The 21257-nt window shown below is 53.1% G+C and overlaps 6 protein-coding genes and 1 non-coding gene across 7 annotated transcripts; 3 read left to right on the top strand and 4 right to left on the bottom strand.

Moving 5' to 3' along the window:
• Positions 1-3036: 3036 nt before the first annotated feature.
• HD553DRAFT_342884 (uncharacterized protein) lies at positions 3037-4354 on the bottom strand (the record flags this gene model as incomplete). Its single annotated transcript, XM_046182808.1, has 4 exons — positions 3037-3531; positions 3618-3894; positions 3976-4259; positions 4325-4354. 4 exons carry the CDS (start codon positions 4352-4354, stop codon positions 3037-3039), a joined length of 1086 nt encoding a protein of 361 aa, XP_046036039.1.
• A 462-nt stretch (positions 4355-4816) lies between these two features.
• On the bottom strand, positions 4817-7697 carry HD553DRAFT_342883 (uncharacterized protein; the record flags this gene model as incomplete). Its single annotated transcript, XM_046182807.1, has 6 exons — positions 4817-5446; positions 5520-5783; positions 5888-6261; positions 6374-6647; positions 6716-6838; positions 6909-7697. The coding sequence occupies 6 exons, from the start codon at positions 7695-7697 to the stop codon at positions 4817-4819; spliced, it is 2454 nt and encodes an 817-aa protein (XP_046036038.1).
• A 1194-nt stretch (positions 7698-8891) lies between these two features.
• HD553DRAFT_285456 (C-5 sterol desaturase) lies at positions 8892-10711 on the top strand (the record flags this gene model as incomplete). Its single annotated transcript, XM_046178230.1, has 6 exons — positions 8892-8959; positions 9032-9391; positions 9434-9543; positions 9630-9775; positions 9845-9949; positions 10018-10711. The coding sequence occupies 6 exons, from the start codon at positions 8892-8894 to the stop codon at positions 10315-10317; spliced, it is 1089 nt and encodes a 362-aa protein (XP_046036037.1). The 3' UTR covers positions 10318-10711.
• Positions 10712-10882: 171 nt separating this feature from the next.
• HD553DRAFT_285452 (RNA helicase like protein) lies at positions 10883-13703 on the top strand. The gene is made up of 2 exons (XM_046178229.1): positions 10883-12446; positions 12521-13703. The coding sequence occupies exons 1-2, from the start codon at positions 10936-10938 to the stop codon at positions 13512-13514; spliced, it is 2505 nt and encodes an 834-aa protein (XP_046036036.1). The 5' UTR covers positions 10883-10935; the 3' UTR covers positions 13515-13703.
• HD553DRAFT_312848 (uncharacterized protein) lies at positions 13704-14219 on the top strand. Its single transcript, XM_046180151.1, has 3 exons — positions 13704-13821; positions 13896-13969; positions 14044-14219. The coding sequence occupies exons 1-3, from the start codon at positions 13788-13790 to the stop codon at positions 14140-14142; spliced, it is 207 nt and encodes a 68-aa protein (XP_046036035.1). The 5' UTR covers positions 13704-13787; the 3' UTR covers positions 14143-14219.
• A 199-nt stretch (positions 14220-14418) lies between these two features.
• Positions 14419-17212, bottom strand: HD553DRAFT_49728 (Vps5 C terminal like-domain-containing protein). The gene is made up of 9 exons (XM_046184271.1): positions 16693-17212; positions 16526-16628; positions 16403-16456; positions 16209-16318; positions 15890-16100; positions 15691-15827; positions 15550-15618; positions 15336-15485; positions 14419-15261 (listed from the first exon to the last, which is right to left on the bottom strand). Exons 1-9 carry the CDS (start codon positions 16996-16998, stop codon positions 14500-14502), a joined length of 1902 nt encoding a protein of 633 aa, XP_046036034.1. The 5' UTR covers positions 16999-17212; the 3' UTR covers positions 14419-14499.
• A 176-nt stretch (positions 17213-17388) lies between these two features.
• Positions 17389-17475, bottom strand: HD553DRAFT_t63. The gene has a single exon. It is a non-coding gene; the product is annotated as a tRNA-Arg (tRNA).
• Between the last annotated feature and the right edge of the window lie 3782 nt (positions 17476-21257).

The raw sequence follows: 21257 nt of genomic DNA, 5'->3' as shown, positions 1-21257 counted from the left end.
AGGTATCCCGTCTCCGCCTTGTTCGCTCTTTTGCCAGCGTTAAATCTCGCTTTCTTGCAGGACTGACAGACTGACGGGAACATTCCCAGAGGGTCTCCATAGGGGGCTACCGTACCCTCCTGGCCAGCGGCTTGACGTAACGAGCCCCTACGGACCCACGTCTAGAAAGTCAGGATTTGTCGGAGCAGTGAGCGATTTCCGAGGGTGGACCCGACACCCTACGCCAACGAGCTGGCTTGAACGAGAACTTCCGGTGAGAGAGAAAATGTGCCTATCTTGTAGTGGACGGCATCGTCCATATGAGGCATGGTTTGGTGAGTGTTGAGACTTTCCTCAATAAAGAGAGTCCTCTCCCCGGCGTCAAAGTTGTAGTCATCAGGGAGTTTCGCCTTGTGTAGAATGGGCTGCTTGCCAAGGAGCGATCTCTCCTTGTTGATGACGCCAAGGTCGCGAGGTATTCCACGCCGATGCTGCCGCAACCTCACCGACTGGGTGGGCACTGCCTGGTCTGATTGCTACTTTTTTAAGTCCTTCAATGATCTGGTAAACAGATACGAGATTTGTATTGTTGTCGAGGATCACAGTGCCGGTTTCAAGCAGCGAGAAGCACGGCAGTTACGAATGTCCGAACGGTATCGCGCTTTTGAGTGTTAGCCTGTATCGGTAGAAAGGAATGCAAGACCGATCGGGCGTAGCTTCCAGACCTTCGTCGTACTAAATTTGACAAAGGGTAGATGTGGGATATCTCATACATGACGCACGATGCGTAAGGCGGTTCCTCCCGTATCAGAATACAACCGTTTACCTCAATCTTTGCAAATGATCAATCACCGAGAGTCGTTGCGGACATGTCTCATCGAGCTAGCTTTCCGTTCATCCTCTACCTTATACGCTAACTCGTCTCCAGGAAGACGATCCGAACCCAAGAAATCAAGGTCTGAATGGTGCCGCCTGAGCCGCCCAAGGCAGAGGATGACCTGAATTATACGAGCCGCCGCGTCGATCAGCTCAGCCTCAAACCGCCCAGCACCGTTGTCGACCACAACACTCTTCCGCCTGTACGGATACGGGTAGACGTACCTCCCAACCTCCCAAAGACCCCCCTCCCTAGAGCTCCCCATCCTTCAACAACGCCTCCTCCTTGCGCAACCTGACTGGCTAGAAAAGCGAGTGTCATCTGTGGCATGCCCTGTGTTCCGTGAGGGGGCATGAAGAGTGGAGAAGGGGAAGCGAAGGGGAAAGATGGCACGGGGGTGTTCGAGGCTTCCGAGTAGAGGCTGCGACCGGGGGAGATGAGGATAGGATTGGTGCAACGTGTACGTCAGCCGGGTTCGAGGTCGTGACCGATGGCAAAACTTCGGGGTTCCGAAACTGACCCGCCGAATGGTTTGTAGTAACGCTGACTTCGCCATATATCAAGGACACGGACGAATCAGCGAATTTTCCTCGATATTGTTTCTAATCCATCTTCCGTGCGAGCGGAGGTAAGAGAAGAAATCCACTCACACCATAAGATTTGTAACCCACATGTCCCGGCCTCTGTTTCCATATAAATCACGTCGTAGCACGAAGGAAATACGATGAATAATTCTTCCGATCAACGATTGACAGTTTCAAACTTCCGCGATTTCAGTCAAAAGTTGAAACAGGCCAGTGCTCACCTCGAGTATCGGCCATGTCTCACACCACGTCCCTTGCGGACCGGGCATTAACATCATCGGCGTCAAATGGGCCATAGCGAAAACGATCGCAACCGAGCTTGATATCGAACGTTGGAGTCGTCCGGTAGGTCGGGAAGCAAAGCAAAATGAGGGGGATGAGTCCGGTAGGGATAGATGGTACTGTGCAGTACACCGAATCGAACCGTATGCAGTGACAACACTGCGTGTATGGACATCGATCTCGGGACACGGTACCATGTCTATTGACGATAGGCAGCCGCAGGCGCGAGCAGCGAGCCGTTCCCCTTTGAGAACCTCGAGCCTGCTGTTGCTCCCTTTGATGATCCATCGTCGCATTCTCAAAAGAAGCTCAGCACCATTGTTGATGATGACGTCGGGCGCAAGTCGAGGTAGAAACTACGTTTCATCGCGATGACGATCCACAAAGGGCGGACACGCGCGCAAGCCCTCGAGATGCATAGATCCACGTCGCCCCGGCCTCCCTCTTGACCCGAAACGCAAACGACGACGATCAAACGTGGAACATTTCGCCCATCCTCAGCCCCGCCGAGGTTTCGATCGTCGTTCGGTGATCGTTGTTTCTTCTAAGCCGCAAGGAGAACTGAGGACGGGGAGCAGAGGAAGAGATAGGGAGTTAGGGAGAAGCTGAGAAGAGTAGTGGTACGATGTTTTTCACAAAACGAGGTGCACAAGTTGTTGCGATGTCGGCGGCGACTTATGCGTAAGGATTTATCTCGATAAATCGACACGCTGTAGGCCCCGGGCAATCGTCGATTTCGGTAGCAAAAATCGAATTTCCGTAAAGTGAAAAATAAGTAAATTGCACCCAAACAGGCAACTTTGCGAGGTCTTTATTTTTGCCGAATTTATCTTGATTTATCTCGTTTGTAAATCACTTTATCTCGCTTAGGATACTCCCGCGCCCGTAGGGCGCCGCCCCAAATGAAATTAGTCATGATTTCCACGTAATTCTAAGCGCAAAACGACCTCGTTTCGACTAGCAATTCTGAGCTCGATTTGAAACAAATTTGTGAAACGAAGGACTTACATCAGTGCTAGCTTCCTCGAATCTTGTATACACTATCTTTGATACTCCTTATATAACATACTCTGAGTTGGAAGCGTTTGAATAAGATGGCCAGAACATATTCAAGTGACATACTTAGACATACGTTGTGGGTGCAATTATGTGCATTTTCAGTCAAAGTTATGTTCGAATCGACGTAAGTTCTTACTGAACAACGTGAACGTTTTGAGCTTACAGTATGTTATTAGACTAGGTGTAAGAAGCACGTATTTCATTATAAAGACCTGCATATTACCGTATAAGAACATAGAATACAAGGATACACAGCTACGAGAAGTCCACGATATCACCATCGACGTCGAGCACCTCGATCTCGTCGACTTCGTCGTATCGCACCGGTAACCCTTGCAGATCATCCTTGAGCTCTGCGACGTGATCAGCTAGAAATCTAGCTAGCTCGGCGAAGTCCTTCATCCTATTTTTATCGACGAAAACGTTCCCCTTCGGACTCGCCTTCTTTTTCGAGTAGGTCTCGAGGGCCACCGCTAGCGCCTCGGTCTCCTCATACGGCAGCTCCTCATCTAGACCCTTCTTGACCCTCACCAACTCGTCACCATCCGACTGCAGCGAGCACTTATTCCCCCCGATAGCGCACTGAGCGCACCTCCCCGTCGGTGAAATCTGCTTGCATTTCAGGATGATACCGGGAACATCCTTCGAGATCCTCCTCTTCGCCTTCAGGGGGAGGTTCTGGCAGCAGGTGCAACGTTTGCGACCCGTCCATACCTTACCCTTTGGGGCGAAGTAGATATGCATAGCAGACTAGCGAATAGAAGACATGAAATGATCACGATCAGATGTCGGTTCGTTCCGGTGAAAGAGGGAAAGATTTCACCAAGACTACTCACCTCAATATGAGCCGACGCCTTCACCTCCTCTCCCTCCGGCACCTTCTTCTTCTCTCGAACGATCTCCCTGGCCTCCATCCAGTACTCGTAGACTCGCTGGGGAGTCCAGTACTTCCTGGCGGCCTGGTATTTCCAAAATTGAGGGAGATATTCCCCCAACACGGCTCGCTGCTTGTCTCCAGCGAAATTAGGGTCCGAAGCAGCAGCCTCGGTCTCCTGCTCGTCGTCGAGCTCATCCCCATCGGTCTCGTCGTCCACAGTTTGAAGAGGGGTAGGGCTATCGTATTATTGAAGGAGTAAAGAGGTCGAAAGGATCTGAGTTAGGCTTCTCAGTGCAAAAGCTCAACATTTCACTCACGCCTTCTTCCCCCTCTTCGACCTCTTCTTCTTCGCACCCTCCTCGACATACTCGTCCTCCGAGTCACCAGAGCCCGAGTCTGTGTCCTCCCGAGCTCTCTTCTTCTTCTGCTGCTCCTCCCAGCGGTCAGCCTCCGCCTCCGCGTTCTCAGCCTTCTCGCGATCAGCCTTCTCGCGAGCCTCGCGAGCCTCTTCTTGAGCGGCCAACCTCTTGCTATGCCGAGCAGCAGCAGCCTCTGCACCTCCCCACTGCTTAGGCTTGGGCCTAGAGGAGGATGAGGCGGTCTATGAGCAGTTTATAGGCTTGTAAGTCGTTTATTCGGGTGAAAGAAGGTCACGTTTCGACGTACGGCGTTTTGAGAACCTTGGGCGTCCGACATGGCTTGAAACGGGAGTAAAAAGACTAGTTTGGGCAGAGGTGAAACGTGTAAGGCGTAAGGGAGGTCTAGAGCAATGATACGAGGTGTTTTGAAGTATCTAGTATTGATATTAAGACTTAGAACGATATCGAGGTGGTTGATGTAGATGAAGGTTCTTGGGTGAAATCGTTCGACTATGCTAGGCAAAAACGGCGATCATTTTGGTGAAAATCCCTTATTGTTCATCGACCGTTTTGCTCGTTTTTGTCGATTTCGAGGGTTTTTTCTGAAAATCACCCAAACTCGATTAAATCGATCTAGATCAAACATACAGCCTCGGTGCATGTTATATAGCTATACAGAGTGAAAGACAAAGGTATTTCGATGGTATAAAGACGATCGAACCCAAAAAACACGAAGAACAGTAGAAATATGGGAAAAAAAGGCAAAAGCCGAGAACGTAGCCGTAGTGCGTGTGTTCGACTACTTATCGGTGTTCTGCTTGCGATTTGGGCGATTAGTGATCTTCCCCGATGCAGCAAGATCGTTCCTGATTGCTTCGAGGACGTCCGTCATCTTCTTCTCCGGATATTTCGTCTCGAATCTTACCCAGCCCTCTTCGGTGAAATCCGTCGCTCCTTCATTGAGCATGGAGTACGCCATCCCCAATCGACTTCGCTGGCCGTAGATGACCTGAATCGACTTATGGACTATGTCACCACCCTTGGCACCTGAATACCACTGCTTCGGCCAGTCCTGCAAGGCGTAGTAGTGATATTCGTGGCCACCAGCTTGAAACCACTGTTTTACTGCTTCTTTCACCGTCGACGTCTTCGGTATCTTCGGAGGTCGATTTCCCACGATTTCACCGCTACGACGGAGTCGTAGCTCGGTGAAAGGCGTAGTAGTTGCACCCTGAGCGTTCACATGCGATGCAGCGGGTGCTAGCATGTTTTCGACACGACGTTCGGACGATTCAAACGGACGACTCGAGCTCGATGTCGACGCCTGTGCTGGCACCACAGGACCTGCAGAGATCGTCGCAGGACCCACTAGACCCTTGGCTAGGAGGCTGGCAACGACAGCATCAGCAACTTGGCCCAGGATCCCCGCCTAAGGTCGAAAAGCAGTCAAGGTCTCGGTTCAGTGAAATAAGTTGCCTAATCACCGAAAGCAGAGAACTTACCATCGGAATCGATTCTACAGGTCTGTCTAGCTCCTGATCTCGCAATGTTGTTCGCAGGCCATCCATCTCACGTCCTACGACCCGTGCAAGTCGATTCATCTCCTCCCGGAGCTGTGCTATATCACCGGTCTTGGCGATTTGCAAATCCGTCGAGGACGACTGAATGCTTCGACGAGCGTGATTACGCTCAGGATTCATCTGGTCTGAGTACGAGGCCTCGTGCTGATTACGTTCCTCCAAGAGATAGCGTCCAATCGTACCGACCTAGACAAGAAGCCAAGATAGACAACAACGATCGGATGTCCGGTGAAAATGTTAGCATGTTCACCCGAGCTTCGACTTCACCTTACAGCTTGAAAGATACTTACAGCCTCGCCTTCAGCCCACCCTCCCCACCATATTGAAGCCTGTAGAGCCCATTTGACGGCTGGGTCTTCTCCAAACCGCCACTGAGCCCCTCCTCGTCGCATACAGTGACCGGTGAAGTTTCCATTCGAATACTTATCACCAAGGCCTGAATCGTGGACGATTCTATCGAACATGGACTGCCACGTCGCTGCAGACATCCTCTTCTCTATATCAACCCCTCCGAACTTGTCGATAACAGGAAACAGAAAGAAGTGGGGCTTGGCGTCGACGTGGGTGAAGGCTCGAACGTGTTTCACCCAGTTTTGGAGGTGGTGCCAAACGGCAACAGGGCGCTCGTCGGGATTGGTGGGGTCATGAACCTGATAGATACGACCTATAAGCACGGTCCCACAAGAACACAGGCATACCGAAAGAATACAAGGCGAGGTATACATCAGTACGGGGTTGTCATGCTGCTCAATGAAAACGCTTGCTCTTTCACTCACCCTTCCTCGCATCAGCCTGATTCGTCTTTCGGAACGTCAGAGTGATCGTCTTGAGTATTTGACCTGGATATCCAGGGTCGGTAGCATTGTCTGACACGTGCTGGTATTGTAGGCTGAGTACCTCGTCCATTCGACACCACAGGTACCATGTAGTACACATGTACGCGAGGGCAAATAACCACTCAGTTCGAGCTTTAGCATCAGTCTCGACCTTGAGCTGAGCCTCTACCCAGTTGACAAGCACGAGCAGATCGGGTAGTAAGAGCGGGAGAGACTGTACGAACATGAATCTGTGTATCAGTATCTATAGGGTGAAAGAGGGAAGGATTTCGGCGGACGAACCTGCTCGCTAACTCCCGCTCGACCATCCCGGTTCTTGATCGATTTCATCAGATCCCTGACTTCACCAGCGTACACAGGGTTCCCATGCCACGTTCCGTTCTCTCGCTGGTGCCAGAATTCGCCCTGAGGAAGCGTCGTTGCAATTGACGATGTCAGCACGGAACTCCATGAAAATGCAAGATCTTTCACTCACGTAGCACTGATTACCGAACGTCTCTTGAAAGTATGCTCGCAACGCGGCCTTGATGCCATCGCATGTGTCTTTGCTGTGTGGCTTCGTACCATTCTTGCCTGAGACCCCGTGAGCGATGAACAGGTGAACACATCGGGCAGAACGTTCGCTCAAGACGTCTAGCGCTCCTTCGAGATTTGGGTCGCCAGGTTGTCGTGTTTTGTTAAAGAGGTCCAGCCATGTTCTACACCTCTTCATGTAGCCTTGATAGACCTTCTTTGTACCCTTAGCCCTCAGGTGAGACTGTACGATAGACTGCGAGGCCTCTAGAGCGGTCGAAGGGTCGATTCCTTCGTCGTGTCGAAGAGATCGACCCTTGTTGCCTTTACGGGCCTGTTTGGCGGCAACAATGACCTTTCGGGATGCACCTTTCTTTGCAGAGGGCTCTAGTAACTGCGAACTTGATGCCAGAGGCTGTGTATCGAAGGGGTTGTTGTATCCCCCTTGGCCCGACGAAAATGAAGGAATTTGCACTGAGGATCGGTCGTCGATCTCTTGGATGATGGTATCGCGGCCCAAATAGACTACCTCATCAGTCGATTGATCTGGCACATCGACAAAGTCTAAGGGAAGGTCTAGTGGTCTTGAGAAGGGTTGCTGAAGGATATTTGGGGGGTTGTAAGGCTGGTATTGATCGAAAGGGAGTGTAGCGAAAGAGTCGTGGATTTCAGTCGACGTCGAGGTCGACTGACCTGTAGGTCGGCTGTAGTATTGCTGACGATTGTAGGGGGTTCTTGATTGCTGGTACATGATGGCGTAGACGACGTTTAGGTGGTACTAGTAGTAAGACAGATGATAGAACGGTAGTATAGTAATAACGTCGATAACATGTCGAAATCGACTGATCGACTTAGACGACTTCATCAACAGACGAACGTAAACAATTAATAAATAATAAGACACGTCATAAATCGCTGTTCTAGTTATTATGATAGCGCCAATTTACCTGAAATTACCTCCGAATTCACCGATCGATAAATCAACCCCCATCAAGGCTACCTTTGTTGTTGTCTTGAGTCGACCTTTGGGTTTCTGGTCAGCTGGTCATGCTCAATGACCAAGGGTTCTCGGGTCGGAGGTTCGAGGTTGGCTTTGATGGCTGGGAAGGCGTTTCGATGATGATGAATCGGTTCGACGGGTGGTGGTGATGGGACGAGAGGGGTTTGTTTGTTTTGATGGGGGGGGGGGGGGGGACGAAGGCGAAGCGAGGGGCGGCCGGCCGGCCGAAAGTGAGAGTGATCGCGGGGGTTATGATGCGGAAGCGCCCGCCGCACCCCCCCCTCTCCTGCCTGCTGTGCCGGGTGGGGATTGTGCCGGCATGCCGAGAGAGAGCGATCGCGCGCGCGAGGGGGAGAACTCGAAAAAGAGTGGTTCGACACTTTCTCGACCCCCCGTACGATCCCATCAACACAACTCTCCACAACTCACCGGGGGCGACCTACCTTGGGGGCCACTCTCAGCCTTTTCTTGTGCATCCCTTCAGGACCTGATACCACTTTGGATTTGCTACGGATACCACCCACCCACGCTCTCTTCTACTTCTTTCCTCGGGTATTCCAGGACTCCGCACGCCGTCACGGACAAAAACCCCACCGAACGACACCGACCTTCAGTCGAACCACTAAATAGCAAACACCACCACCTTCGCTTTTCTCAACCGCCCCGAACGACTCCGACGTCTGCCTTACTTGGGAATTGATATAGCTCAAAAGGCGTCATACATACATCGCCTTCGTCATCGTCGCCAAGTCATACTCCGAATTCTCACATAGTCGTACCACATCTTCACGAATAATCGCAATCGATATATAGAGTTCGACTTGCGAGCGCCACTCACAAGAGGAAACGATCGCACATCTCGATCCCATTTGGAAGGTTGCCACCCTCACATACTACACTGAAACACTCCCTCGACTTCGAAAACCCGACCTTTGATCCGCTACCATGGACGTCGTCCTAAACTACCTCGATGACCACTGGTTGGACTCGGTCTACACCACCCTCTTCCCCTCGTCAACGTTCGCCCCATCGGCACAGCTCTTGACGTCGCCCACGCTCAAGGACTCGGCTTGTACGCTGGCTAGGTCGTTGGCCAACATCGGAGTCGATGCGTCGACAACAATAACAGACTCGCCGACGTTGTCGTTGTTCCCTCGGGACAGCATCATCCGACAGCTCGTCTCCCTCTTCTTCCTCGCCTGGTCATCCTCCTTCTTGCTCTACATGGGCGTCTCTATCCTCTCCTACTATTACCTGTTCGACCGTCGGCTGGAACATCACCCCCGGTTCCTCAAGAACCAGATCAAGATGGAGATTGACATGTCACTCCGCTCGCAACCCATCATCGCCGCCCTCATCGTGCCCTGGTTCGTGGCAGAGATCAGGGGCAAGACTTTGATGTACGACAACTTCAGTGATTATGGAGCCGGGTGGTTCCAGGGGACGTGGGCGGAAGGAATGGGCCCTTGGGTGTACACAGCAGGGAGCATGGCGGTCTTCTTGTTGTTTACCGATTTCTGCATCTACTGGATTCACCGGTGGTTGCATATCCCGGCGATCTACAAGAGGCTGCACAAACCTCACCACAAATGGGTCGGTGAGTTCGGTTTCTGAGCTTCGAGCAAATGATAGATCGGTCTCGGGGCAATTCCACTGATACCTGCTTTAAATCGATCGCTGTAGTACCTACCCCTTTCGCCTCGCTCGCTTTCCACCCCCTGGACGGATACGCCCAGTCGGTACCTTACCACCTCGTCGTCTTTATCCTCCCCGTGCATAAATGGATCTACCTAGGGTTGTTCGTCATCATCAACCTGTGGACCATCGTCGTGAGTTCGCCTTGGTGCTTGTTTGTCCTTGTCGTCTGGAGACTGATTTTTGGGTTTTCGCACTGGCAGATTCACGACGGAGACATGATTTCGGGGCATTTGTTGGAAAAGTACATCAACTCGCCGGCGCACCACACGTTGCATCACATGTACTTTACTTGCAACTACGGTCAAGTAAGTTCCCAACGTCTTCGTAGTCAATGAAGGACCAGCCGCTGACCTGTCGATCCTCTTGCGCGCAGTACTTTACCTGGGCAGACTCGTGGGGAGGTTCTTACCGCCCACCTCGACCCGACCTCGACCCCATTCACGACGCCATCAAGAATATGGAACGTAAACGCAAACTCGCCGAAAAGGACCAGCAGCGTATCGAGGCTTCTGCCGCTTCCGCCTCTGCGACCGCGGACGAGCGGGTGACGGTCGTCCTCGATGGCGCGGATAGCGATTCGGGGTACGAAGGGAGCGAGGCCGAGGGCGAGGAGGTCGCCAAGTGGGCAGGGAAGAAGCAGGGTGGAGATGGGGAGGTACGGAGACGGAGATGATGCGCTGGTTGTGAGGGGGTTCGGTCGGTCGAAACGATGAGCGTCACATTGTGATCTCTCGGCTTGATCGGCTGGCTCCCTTGCTTTGGCCCTTGGTTCACAATTTTACGACCTTTCTCGACTTTGGACATCACGCTATATTACCCATAATTCTCCTTCTCCTTCCTGGCAACGCAACAACCACTTGATCAGCGTCGGCTCACCCCCTTCGATGCGCCTTCATCCCAAACCTCTCTACGGGATCCCACTCGGTACGGACGGATCTCGTTGTCTCGATAATAGTAGAACTCGCAGTATCCGTCTTCGTATCTTTCCCGTCTTCGTGTACCCCCTTATGCCCCCTCTCCGTCACCATCGACGAGAAACAGAATGAAATCTAGATGTCCAGTTTGAACCGCAAGGATCGTAATCGTCCGACGTGATAACGCATCGAATTCGCTTCATCGTCATCGGTTATGCGTTTTCACAAAATTTGAGATTTCGGTGAGGCGAGGGGTTCGATCAAGCGATCAAGGGATCAAGGGTACATGCAGGCAGATCTGCATGATTCCCCTTGCGAAAGTCAAGTCGTTCGAGTAAGCAACCGAGACTCAGTCTCGCATCTTCAAATAGCCTCGCATGTTCTCTCGGGGCCTCCTCACGCCGGCCGAGAGGCAATGCCATATATGTGCGCTCGGGCTCTCCCGACAACGACGAGCGTGGTCGATCGCCTCTCGACAGGTATCTACGACAGCGGCGGTGGAGAAGCAGCAACGAGCTTTTCCGAGGGAAGGAGACCGAACCATCTATGAATCGTTTGCTTCTCGGCTCGGCAGTGCGAACGTCGGTCGCAATGGTGGGGGTGGCAGTCGGAGTGGACCTGGTGATAAATCGAGAGGATTCGATCAGCGAGGTCTGGGACAGCGTCGATCGAGACGTCCGAGTCATGGCAGATTGCCCAATGAGACGAAACCGGCGCCGACTTTGGAGCAGCTGAGAAACACCCTGATACGGAGGTTAGAGCCCTGGATATACTCGGAGACTACGTTGAAAAAGCTCGACTCGCTAGGCATCGGGATGGAGGACGCCGAGGCGCTGCTCAACGATTTTCAAGGCGTGGCGATCAAGTCGCTGAAGGGTCCTGGTTTCGGAGCTGGTACATCGCAGACCACCGAGACCCCTGAAGCTCCATTCGCCCTTGAATGGGACGTCGAGGGTTTGACATTGTCGTTTCAGCATGACGCCGACTGGCTGAAGTCGGTAGAGAGGGCGTACCTGCGTCAATTCTTGCGGTGGGCGACGCACGAGCAAACGACTGGCATGTTCTCACTGCCTGAACCTCTGGTCGTACGTATCCGGGAGATCTTGGAGACGACCGACCTCTCGCATCTCGCCTCTCAGTTCAACGAGGCCAGGGAGATGCATCGGCAGTTTCACCTACACATCGGGCCGACTAATAGTGGCAAGACTTATAATGCGCTCAAGGCGTTGGCAAAGGCCAAAACAGGAGCATATGCAGGACCGCTCCGACTGCTCGCCCATGAGGTCTGGGAACGGATGAACAGGGGTACGGTTGGCGGGTTGGAGGATGGCCAGGGGAGGGAATGCAACCTGATCACCGGGGAAGAACGTCGAATCGTCTCGCTCGAGGCCGGGTTGACGAGCTGTACAGTCGAGATGTTGTCCTTCAACACACCGTTGGACGTCGTGGTCATCGATGAGATCCAGATGATCGGAGACTCTCAGCGAGGAGGTTCGTGGACCAACGCCGTGATGGGGCTTTTGGCCAAGGAGATCCATCTGTGCGGGGAAGAGACCGTCGTTCCCGTCATACAAAAGTTGGTTGCTGCCATGGGCGACGAACTGGTCATCCATCGATACGAGAGGTTGACTCCGCTCAAAGTCTTGAACGAGTCTCTCGGTGGTGACCTGTCCAAGGTCGAGGACGGAGACTGTGTCGTCTCTTTCAGCCGGTCAGGCATCTTTGCATTGAAGAAAACGATAGAGGAGAAGCGAGGAAAACGCTGTGCCGTGGTGTACGGCGCTCTGCCACCAGAAACGAGGAGTGAGCAGGCGAGGCTGTTCAACGAGCCGGGGAACGGGATTGACGTGATGGTAGCAAGCGATGCCGTCGGTATGGGCCTCAACTTGTGAGTCACAGGTGTGCGGGAATCTGTACGCCTGACCATGCTAACACCGACTTTCCGATCACTGGCTTTGACAGGAAAATTAAGCGAATCATCTTTGACACGCTGCACAAGTGGAACGGCAAGGAGGAGGTCTTGATGTCGTTCTCACAGATCAAGCAGATTGCGGGTCGAGCGGGGCGGTTTGGGCAGCACGATGCTGGGTCCGAGGGAGGCGTGACGACGCTCAACGAGCAGGACTTGCCGTTGTTGCGTCAGATCTTGCCTTCTCCCCTGACACCGGTTCCTCGAGCGGCTATCGAACCGGGATATGACCGCTTGGCTCGGTTGGCTTTGTTGCTGCCAGAAGAGACGCCTTACGCGAATCTGCTGGAGACCTACGAGAACTTGGTCCACCTATCACCGGCATGCATGCCGTCGGCCGTGCTACCGCATATCAAACTCTCCGAATTGCTCAAGGGGTTCACCAAGGATCTCACTCTCAAGGAGATGGTCACGTTCGGGTTTGCGCCGGTCAACTTGCGGGACGGCAAGGTAGTGTCGGCATTTCAAAACTACGTCAGCGCATACGTCAACGAGGGCGAGGTCCTACTCGAGTCGGCATTAGAAAGCGGTCGTTTAGTACCCAACCTCGAACTGGTCGAAAAGACGAGCAAGACGATGCATAGTCCGACCGAGAGTGAGACCCGGGCTGGAGCTGTGCCTTCACCTATTCCGGCCACCATCGTCACCGCCATTCCGGGCCTAGAGTCGCTTCACAAGGCGCTGGTTCTCTACCTCTGGCTCTCGTTTCGACTCCCGCTCAACTTTCCCGATCGGACGGCAGCGAGCGAGCTCAAATTGAGGACCGAGGTGATGCTCGACTTTTGTCTCGAACGGCTACCTGGTTTGAAACGCAAGCGAGGGCTGAAACATAACAAGCGAGGGAGCAAGGCGGAGCAAGCGGCACTCGAGGCCATGCCTCGGGATACGCTCGAAAAGATCAAGTGGATACCGCGAGAAAAAATCGATACGTTGAAACATCAACAGCAGTACGGGAATCTCGACGTCTTGCCTGATGACCGTCTGTAGATCATATAATCTGTCGAATGAATACCCCACGTGATTTGCCCGATGTATCCTTGTAACGACATCACCGTGTTCATATCTCGAGCCGGTGGCCGTGGTGACCAATCAGAAGCGCGTCGTTTTGGCGCGCAGAAGCCCGGAACCGCTGCGTGGGGGTTAGCGAACATTCACAAGTTGACAAGCAGCTATCCCGATCTGTGGCAGGACCTGTTCCTTCACTGCATTTTCAGATCATCTCGAAACCCTGTAAAACCGGAGGAGGAGGAATTGCCAAACATGCCTGTTCCCTGGGAAGCTCTCATTCCGTTCGGTGAGCTGGGGCGGCCTCGATGTACCGGACTTGTGCGTGTAAACGCTGACCTATGATTGCTTCCCGCTGTCCAGGTCTTTTGACCGCCATGTTCGGTATCACCGGTACTGGGTTCAATGTTGCCAAGAGGTTGACGAACGATGGCAAGGTTGGTCTGCATGACTGGCTAGGGTTGGATGGACCGACCGGGGAACTCACGTCTTGATTGCTATCCGGTTCTAGCCTCCTCGATACAACTTGGACCACTGGGATCAGATGATGATGGCTCGAGATGAGCGGCTGACAGGATCGTGGAGAGGACAGACAGTGAGTTATGCGTAGGAGGTGTTGTGATGTGGGTATCACTGACGCTCATGTCCTCACTCCGACCTGCAGTCCGAGCCTGTGGCACCAAAATCGTTTGCTACCAACTCGGTCTGGGGAACTGAAAAGGTTCAATAGAAAGGAACCGGATCCTGTGACGCTACTCCCTATCCTGCTTGTATCGACTATGACATGAAATCCAGCCAACCGCATCGAGACGCGCAACTACGGCTACGAGGAAAAGACCGGCTGCAGCGATCTGACCGGCTGGTTATCAGTCAAAAACTCGTTCTCTTCGCCTCATATAATCTGGTCTACGATCACATACAAATGAAAGCGAAAAGTTGGTAGGATACAAAGACGATGCTCTCGAAATTAAAACATGTTGGCCAAACTCCTCGCAGCAGCCCTATCGTCTATACGTCGAGGTCCCCCATATCCTCCTGGTGCCTTGCTTCCCCCGGGAATGTACAAGCTCTGAGCCATGTTATTGTAAGTCGTCGCAGTGGCTCCGACACCGAGGGGCGGAGGACTATGGACGTTGTGCGGGACGTTGGAGGGCGCCCCGAGCGGATCCGCCGAGGAATCGTATTGCCCAAACTCGGGTCGTTGAGAGGGAGCCGAAGGATGGGCCGGGAGCTGACCAGGAATCTGTGTTCCTTGAGGGTAGGCCGATTGTGGTTGCGTCGCGAATTGTGATTGTCGCGGTTGAGTGGATCCGACGTACATGCTCTGGCTCATGCCGGACGGGTGATGAGCCGAGTTTGGTGGCAAGTACCCGCTCGCATTCGGAGCGACAAAGGGCGATGGTTGTGATGGTCCTCCCGTTGATTGGTAGTACGAACCCGTTCCTGCCATCGGTCTGACGCCCGGCATGCTGTTGGTTCGTTGCATGCCCGTCGACGGTGCCGCTCGGGCCACCTTGACGACGCCCTTGCCGATGTTCTTGATATCTGGTCGCACGCTCTCGAGCTCTTTCAAGACGTGACGTTCCTGCATGATCTTGCTCTTGGCGTGTTCGAGGAGCATGACGGCGATGTCTTCGTGTGCACGACGAGAGTGGCTTTGGATGGCCGAGCGCAGGTTCATCGAGATGCCTTGTACGCGCTGGGCTAGGTGATGGTCCAGGTCCTGAGCCTGTGAGACCGGTTGAGTGGTAATTTTCAGCTGCAGTTGAGCGTCAGGATCATTCTATGAGAATATGTACTGACTTCTCGCATATCCTCGAGCGCGTCGTCGACCTTGGCGGGATTGATGTTCGAGCTCCCCTTCATGCGTTCGACAACGCGGCGTTTGTTGATGGCCGCCTTGGATGCCGCCTGAGCCTCTTCCAGTACGTGCGTGCGCTGATTGAGTGTTTCCTACAGCGTGCAATGTCAGTCTCGGCTTATCGTCTCGGTGCTAGTAGCTGCGTAATTGAAGTACCTTGGCGGATTTGGCATTTAGCGATTGATAACCTAGCGAGTCGCTGAGTATCACGTTATCGCTCACGGCCTGCGACGATATCCATGTCGTGACGTCAGTGTGAACTCAATCTCGCCCCCGAGCTTGTCAAGCAACCCTTACCTGCGCCTGCATCAATCCGGCAATCGTTTCGAAAGCCCTACCCATGCTTCTCATCGCCAGTGCAAGGTCCGGGCTAGGCTCCACTGTGGAGAGCGAGACAAACTTTCCCCCGCTGTCCGCCTCGGCCACAGCAAACGCTACAAATCGGGTCGGCCCAGGCGTTAGATCCAAATCTCACAGACAGACGTTGACGACCTACTCTTCCTAGCCTTTCCTAACGAATTGACAGCGCTGGCAGCTTTTGCCCATCGTTCTTCCAGCCTCTCGAGCTCGCCCTTGGCAGCCTGCAGATCCTCGTCCTCGTCCGGCGGGCCTTTACGGAAGACTTTGGAAAGTGACGAAAACGCGCCGGTGGAAGATGATGCCGTCGCACGGGAGCGCAGTTGGGAGCGTGGGGTAGAGGGTTGATACTGTGAGGTGGGGCATGTTTAAATCGCAAGGATGCGAGATGTGAAATCCAGATATTTCGGTTAGCTGCGGCGAGGACGGACAAGGCCGAAGAGATTGAGAGGACTTGCTCCGAAGTCGCTTTCGACGAAACTACGTAGTTCGTCGTCCCGTTGCAAAATCGGGTCGTCGCATACCCTGGCGAACCAGCGTTGTAGAGCGATCCGGACGAGTCGGTCGTCTGCGAGGTAGGAGGAATGTTTCTGGTGCTGAATTAGCTGGGTCAGGGAGAGCCAAGTTCCAGGCAGCTACGTTCGCGACTGACCTTCTTCGTCTGTAACGGCCGAAGTCTGAGGTAGCGGCAGGGCCGGTACGATGGCTACGAAAACGAGGAGAGCATTAGCATCCATAGAGGCTGAAGGTCGTAGATTTGAAACCTTGTCCTTACTCTGGGGATTGCGATGGGCGATTTGTTCGGCGAATATACCAAAGTCGGCGTACGACCGTTGGATATTTCGGTACAGCGTGGCTCTGAACGATGGAAGGTTTGTCTATTAACGCGAAGCGGATGGTCAGCTTTCCGATATGGCTGAGCTGGCTAGACATCCAACTCACGCTCAAGTCGAATCGGATCAAGAGGTCCTTTTTGTTCCTGTCTATCGAGCCCAGCCTGACACGGATGAAGGGAGCAGCAGGTTGATTTCGTTCGGGACCAGCAGTATTCGATGAGGCATCGATCAGGGTTGGACCTGTGACCCCGTACGTGCGAGGGTCTCGTTGTAGGTGCGGCGGGCCCATCGTCCCGTTGCTGCCGCCTAGGCCTTCCCGCTCGTCGTCGTTGATGGGTACCGGTGGGAGATCGTCCTTTTGTGGGGGCAAAGGGCTACCCCAGGCGTTCATGCTGGCGAGCGGGTCAGCCATGGAGGATAAAATGACTCTCGGGAGGTAGAAGAGGGCATTGGCGAGTAGAAAAGATTCGGACGGTCAGTACATGTCTATGCTTCGTCCTCGGTTGAGCATCATCACGATCCTGGGTTAGCCCTCGCCGGCTGCTGACGTAAGCGGGACTTCCAAGTGACGCGGATCGACCAAGAATGGGCATCAGAGCATTGATCGCAGGTGGTTTTCATGTAAGAGGGTGACTGGAATGCAGAGTTGGCGGGGCCTTGAGCTGGTAGGGCTGTGTGGATGATCGGCAAGGATGCATGGTGTTGAGCATGGCGGTGAGGCGGACAACCACCATCCGAACGGGATGAAGCGTTAGCAGCTGTGTCTGCGGGGGTCTAGAGGGGGGCAAAAGGACAAAAAAGCAATCCCCTGCGCGGCTCGAACGCGCGACCCCCTGATAACAAGTTGAATACCTCGTAGTCAGATATTCTACCACTAAACTAAGGGGACGTCCATAATTTCAGCTCGGTTCATTCATTTATAATAATATTTTGTTTACCCAACCCATAAGGGACACCTAAATGCCTCTCCACCGGTAAACGGGGCCGGTTGACAGATCGTAGCTTCCTTCCAGAACTTGATTGGATCACCATCTAAACCATCACTCAGAAATCTCTTGGGCCCCACCCAAGTACAAACCAAAAGCTGTTCCCAATTCAATCTGTTATTGCTATTTGTTGCAGACCAACACTGTCCCAACACATATCGTTAACATCTTGAAACTTGTCACCACCATCTTGAAATCTGTCATCATTATCCAACAGATCTCAACTGTCATTGAATCCGCGGTACGCTGTCACAGGACGATTGACATCAGGCCTGATGCAAGCCTTGCTTTCGGCCGAGATCATCGAGAAGCTCAACAGCCCTTATGTACGCGTCGCTTTGGGGATCGGACTTTACGGTACAGGAATGCACGGACCCGCACGTGAAGCAAGGGAAAGGACTTCGAAGGAAATGAGAGAGAAGAATGCAGGCAAGTCAAGAGGCGAACAAGTGGAAGTGCAGGAGGAGAGGTTCAGAGTCCGTCTCCGTACGCTTCAGCGCAAGTAAAGGATGGATCCCTCCATCTCTGTGTGGACTACCGAGGTATCAACAAGATAACCATCAAGAATTGGTACCCACTTCTGCTCATCTCAGAGCATCTGGACCGCTTGCGCCAGGCCAAATACCTCACCAAGATTGACCTCAGAGGAGCCTACAACGTCTTACGGATCGCTGAAGGTGAAGAATGGAAGACGGCATTCAGGACACGCTACGGGCTCTTTGAATACCTCATCATACCATTTGGTCTCACCGACGCGCCAGCATCATTTCAACACCTGATGAACCACAACTTCAGGATGATGCTGGATCACTGTTATAGCGACACGCGCGCACGCCGGACTCGAGTCGTACCAACTCCGGTAGAGTTGTTCAAGGAGCATATCGTATTGTATCACTTGGTATCAGCATTGTAGTATATAGTCTTTCATCTGTTATTACATCTATATACCCTAGTCCTACGTTCTACATTACTCCCGGATATGTCCTCGCAGGTATACATCGAGCCGGTCTTCCCTGGAGCCTTCTCAACGCCTAACAATCACTATGTCATCTGTTACTTGGATGACATCCTCATCTACTTGGACACACTGGAGGAATACTATCAGCATGTTACCTCTGTCCTTGAGACACTTTGCAGAGCAGGACTCTTTGCCAAAGCCGAGAAGTGCGAGTTCCACCAACACAGTGTGGAATTCCTTGGCTTCATTGTCGGAAGAGATGGGATTACCATGGATGTCAAGAAAGTGCAAAGCATCTTGGACTGGCCTACGCCAACCAATATGTTTGAAATCAGATACTGTTACGGCGGATGTCGCTATTGGGCGATAGGTCCTATATTAGGCTTGCCTGCAAGCCTGGAATAGTATCACACGGGACTAGAAGGTAAGGGTAAGGTAATGAATGTAATAACGGATGTAGTACAACTAGTACTACATTACAGTAAACACATAGGGGGTGTTCTAGATATACTCCGTACGGGAACTCCCCTCGGAGGTCCCTGTAAAACTACCCGACGCGGGTGTGCGATACGCGTACCGCGGATGCTATAACAGGATCCCCCCCCTAGGCCGAGATTCCAGATCGGCCAGCGCCGGTCGTGTTTCATGTAGACGCCTTTGTTCTCTCCTTTTGCCCTTCCCACCGGTAAGCGTTCGTCGCTTACACACGTCTACCTGTTTCACAGGGTACCCGAATTTCGGGCCCGATGGGGCGCGTCTCGTTTGTTGTTCTTTTCTTTGTCCTGGCGCGGACATCCGTATGGGCGCATGTCCGACTCATTGTTCGGGAGGTGTAAACAAAGGAGACCGTCGTTGATGTTGACGTCTATACCGCTGTTGTTGTACGATACCCTCTCTCCATATGCCCATATCCATAGCAATAGTATTGTTCTAGTTGCTCTCTTTGCTAGTATCGCAACTCTTCTTTTGTTTGGGCCGCCGTAGCAGCAGGGATGTAGGGTATAAAGGGGTTCGCGTTCGCGTTTGCGAGGTGGGGAGTAAGTCGTAGGTGTCCTTTCGCTATTACTCACTTTCCCCTCCTACGCTATCTATCCCCCATCTACCTTTCTATTCCATTCGACATGCCTCCCACTCCCAAGACTTCCAAGAACCACGGCGATAAGCCGTACTCTCCGTCGACTCCGAAAGGGACGTCGAAGCTTGAGCAAGATCGGGGCAGGGGTTTCGTATACCCCAAGACCAAGTCCGCCGACGAGAGTGAGTGGTATCCGTCTGGGTGGGGTCCGCTGTGGCTAACATGTCGGTCGCTCCTTCAGAGGGGCAAGTTCGGTCCGAAGAACTTGCTCGCACGGCCTTCTTGGCCGATAGTCCTTCCATCCCTTCCCTCAAGAAGTTGTGGAAGGAGGGAAACGTCGCGGGGTTCGACGGTTTGATGGTATGTATTGTTCTTTTCTTTTATTCTCTCCGGTGGGGTTGTCATATGCTGATTCCAATCGTGCGTACGTAGGCTCAGTACCGTGGTGGCTGGAAGTGGTGCTGCCTCAACTGTTTCGGTCACGAGGACCGCTTCCACCTCTCCGCCGAAAACTCGGTTCCCGGTTACGTCGAGGATGGGGTCAAAGGGTGGTACAACGTGATGGAGTTCGAAGGCATCTTCTTTTGCCGCCACCCTCTACCGGACGCGGGGAAATCCTCTGGACAGGGGAGTTCCTGCTTCCCTTGCCGGGGAACGAACATCAAGTGCGCCCCTTTGCCGTCCACCTTCATGACGGTTTTCGATCCGGCCTACGGTATCCGCACCCGGTACCAGGCGGCGTGTGAGGTCCTTACGATCCCCAACGTCCCCAATCCGGTTGCCATCGCCGTCGCGGACGAATTTCAGAGGATCATGAAGCTCATGGTAAGCAGTCGCTCCGATTTGAACCCCCGGCGGGAATCTGCCTCGGAGTTAACGTTCGCCTTTCGCGTAGGTTCTTCCCCTTCTCTCGAACAAGACCGATTGTCTTGTAGAGACCCGATGCTATCCCGCCTGGCTTGCTGTCAAGGACAAGTACCGCAAGAGGTACTTCCTGTCGTGGTGCCGAAGGCACCCGTACGTCGCCAACGAAAACGGGACCGTCACCATCCCCGATCGTGACGCGTGGGACGAGGACAAGTCCTATCGGGACTTCCTCTTCGAAGGTCATGGTGAGGATGTTGGAGAACCCCCCGTCGCTGCTGACGGACCGGTCGGCGAGGAGTACGACGCCGACGTCCTCCGCACCCCTACGCCTTCCCCTCCTCCGTCCCCGACGCCGAATCCCGCCGCCGGCAAGAAGAAGAAGAAGAAGGTCGTCCCCGCTTCGGAAGGCGACGAGTGAGGGGTTTCCGGGTCTTTTGGAGTTTCGTCGTGTTTGTACTCTCCGGATTGTTTTTTACGTCGGGGTCTCTTTTTTCTCTTGTATTTTGATATACCATAATAGAGTCCCGACTTCGTCTTCTTCTCTCTATGTGCGTTTACTCCTCGCGAGGGACTTGTGCGTTTTACTCCTCGCCAGGGACTTGTGCGTTTACTCCTCGCGAGGGACTCGTTTCAGGTTGTGTTCTTCAGTAGTATGCGTTTACTCCTCGCGAGGGACATGTTTCGTATTGTACTTCTTGTACAGTTACCTTTTGATGGCGTATACTTTGGTGAGTGTATCTCTCATAGTCACTGTGAAGTCGGGTGCTTGAAAAAGTGAATGGTGA

The sequence above is a fragment of the Filobasidium floriforme genome (genome assembly GCF_021052385.1).
Source record: "Filobasidium floriforme strain CBS 6241 chromosome Unknown HD553scaffold_13, whole genome shotgun sequence".
NCBI classification, from domain to species: Eukaryota; Fungi; Basidiomycota; class Tremellomycetes; order Filobasidiales; family Filobasidiaceae; genus Filobasidium; species Filobasidium floriforme.
The sequence above is the reverse complement of the archived record's forward strand: the minus strand, read 5'-3'. Positions and strand labels throughout refer to the sequence as shown.

What these genes read in the sequence shown, in the direction of transcription:
- HD553DRAFT_285452 (XM_046178229.1), top strand. Translation starts at nt 10,936, where the DNA reads ATGTTCTCTCGGGGCCTCCTCACGCCGGCCGAGAGGCAATGCCATATA. An exon ending in GTCGGTATGGGCCTCAACTT is followed by an intron (nt 12,447 to 12,520) that starts GTGAGTCACAGG and finishes TGGCTTTGACAG; the next exon opens with GAAAATTAAGCGAATCATCT.
- HD553DRAFT_312848 (XM_046180151.1), top strand. Translation starts at nt 13,788, where the DNA reads ATGCCTGTTCCCTGGGAAGCTCTCATTCCGTTCG. An exon ending in GGAAGCTCTCATTCCGTTCG is followed by an intron (nt 13,822 to 13,895) that starts GTGAGCTGGGGC and finishes CCCGCTGTCCAG; the next exon opens with GTCTTTTGACCGCCATGTTC. An exon ending in GGTTGACGAACGATGGCAAG is followed by an intron (nt 13,970 to 14,043) that starts GTTGGTCTGCAT and finishes ATCCGGTTCTAG; the next exon opens with CCTCCTCGATACAACTTGGA.
- HD553DRAFT_49728 (XM_046184271.1), bottom strand. Translation starts at nt 16,998, where the DNA reads ATGGCTGACCCGCTCGCCAGCATGAACGCCTGGGGTAGCCCTTTGCCC. An exon ending in TGATCCGATTCGACTTGAGC is followed by an intron (nt 16,629 to 16,692) that starts GTGAGTTGGATG and finishes TCGCGTTAATAG; the next exon opens with ACAAACCTTCCATCGTTCAG. An exon ending in GTTAGGAAAGGCTAGGAAGA is followed by an intron (nt 15,828 to 15,889) that starts GTAGGTCGTCAA and finishes CCCGATTTGTAG; the next exon opens with CGTTTGCTGTGGCCGAGGCG.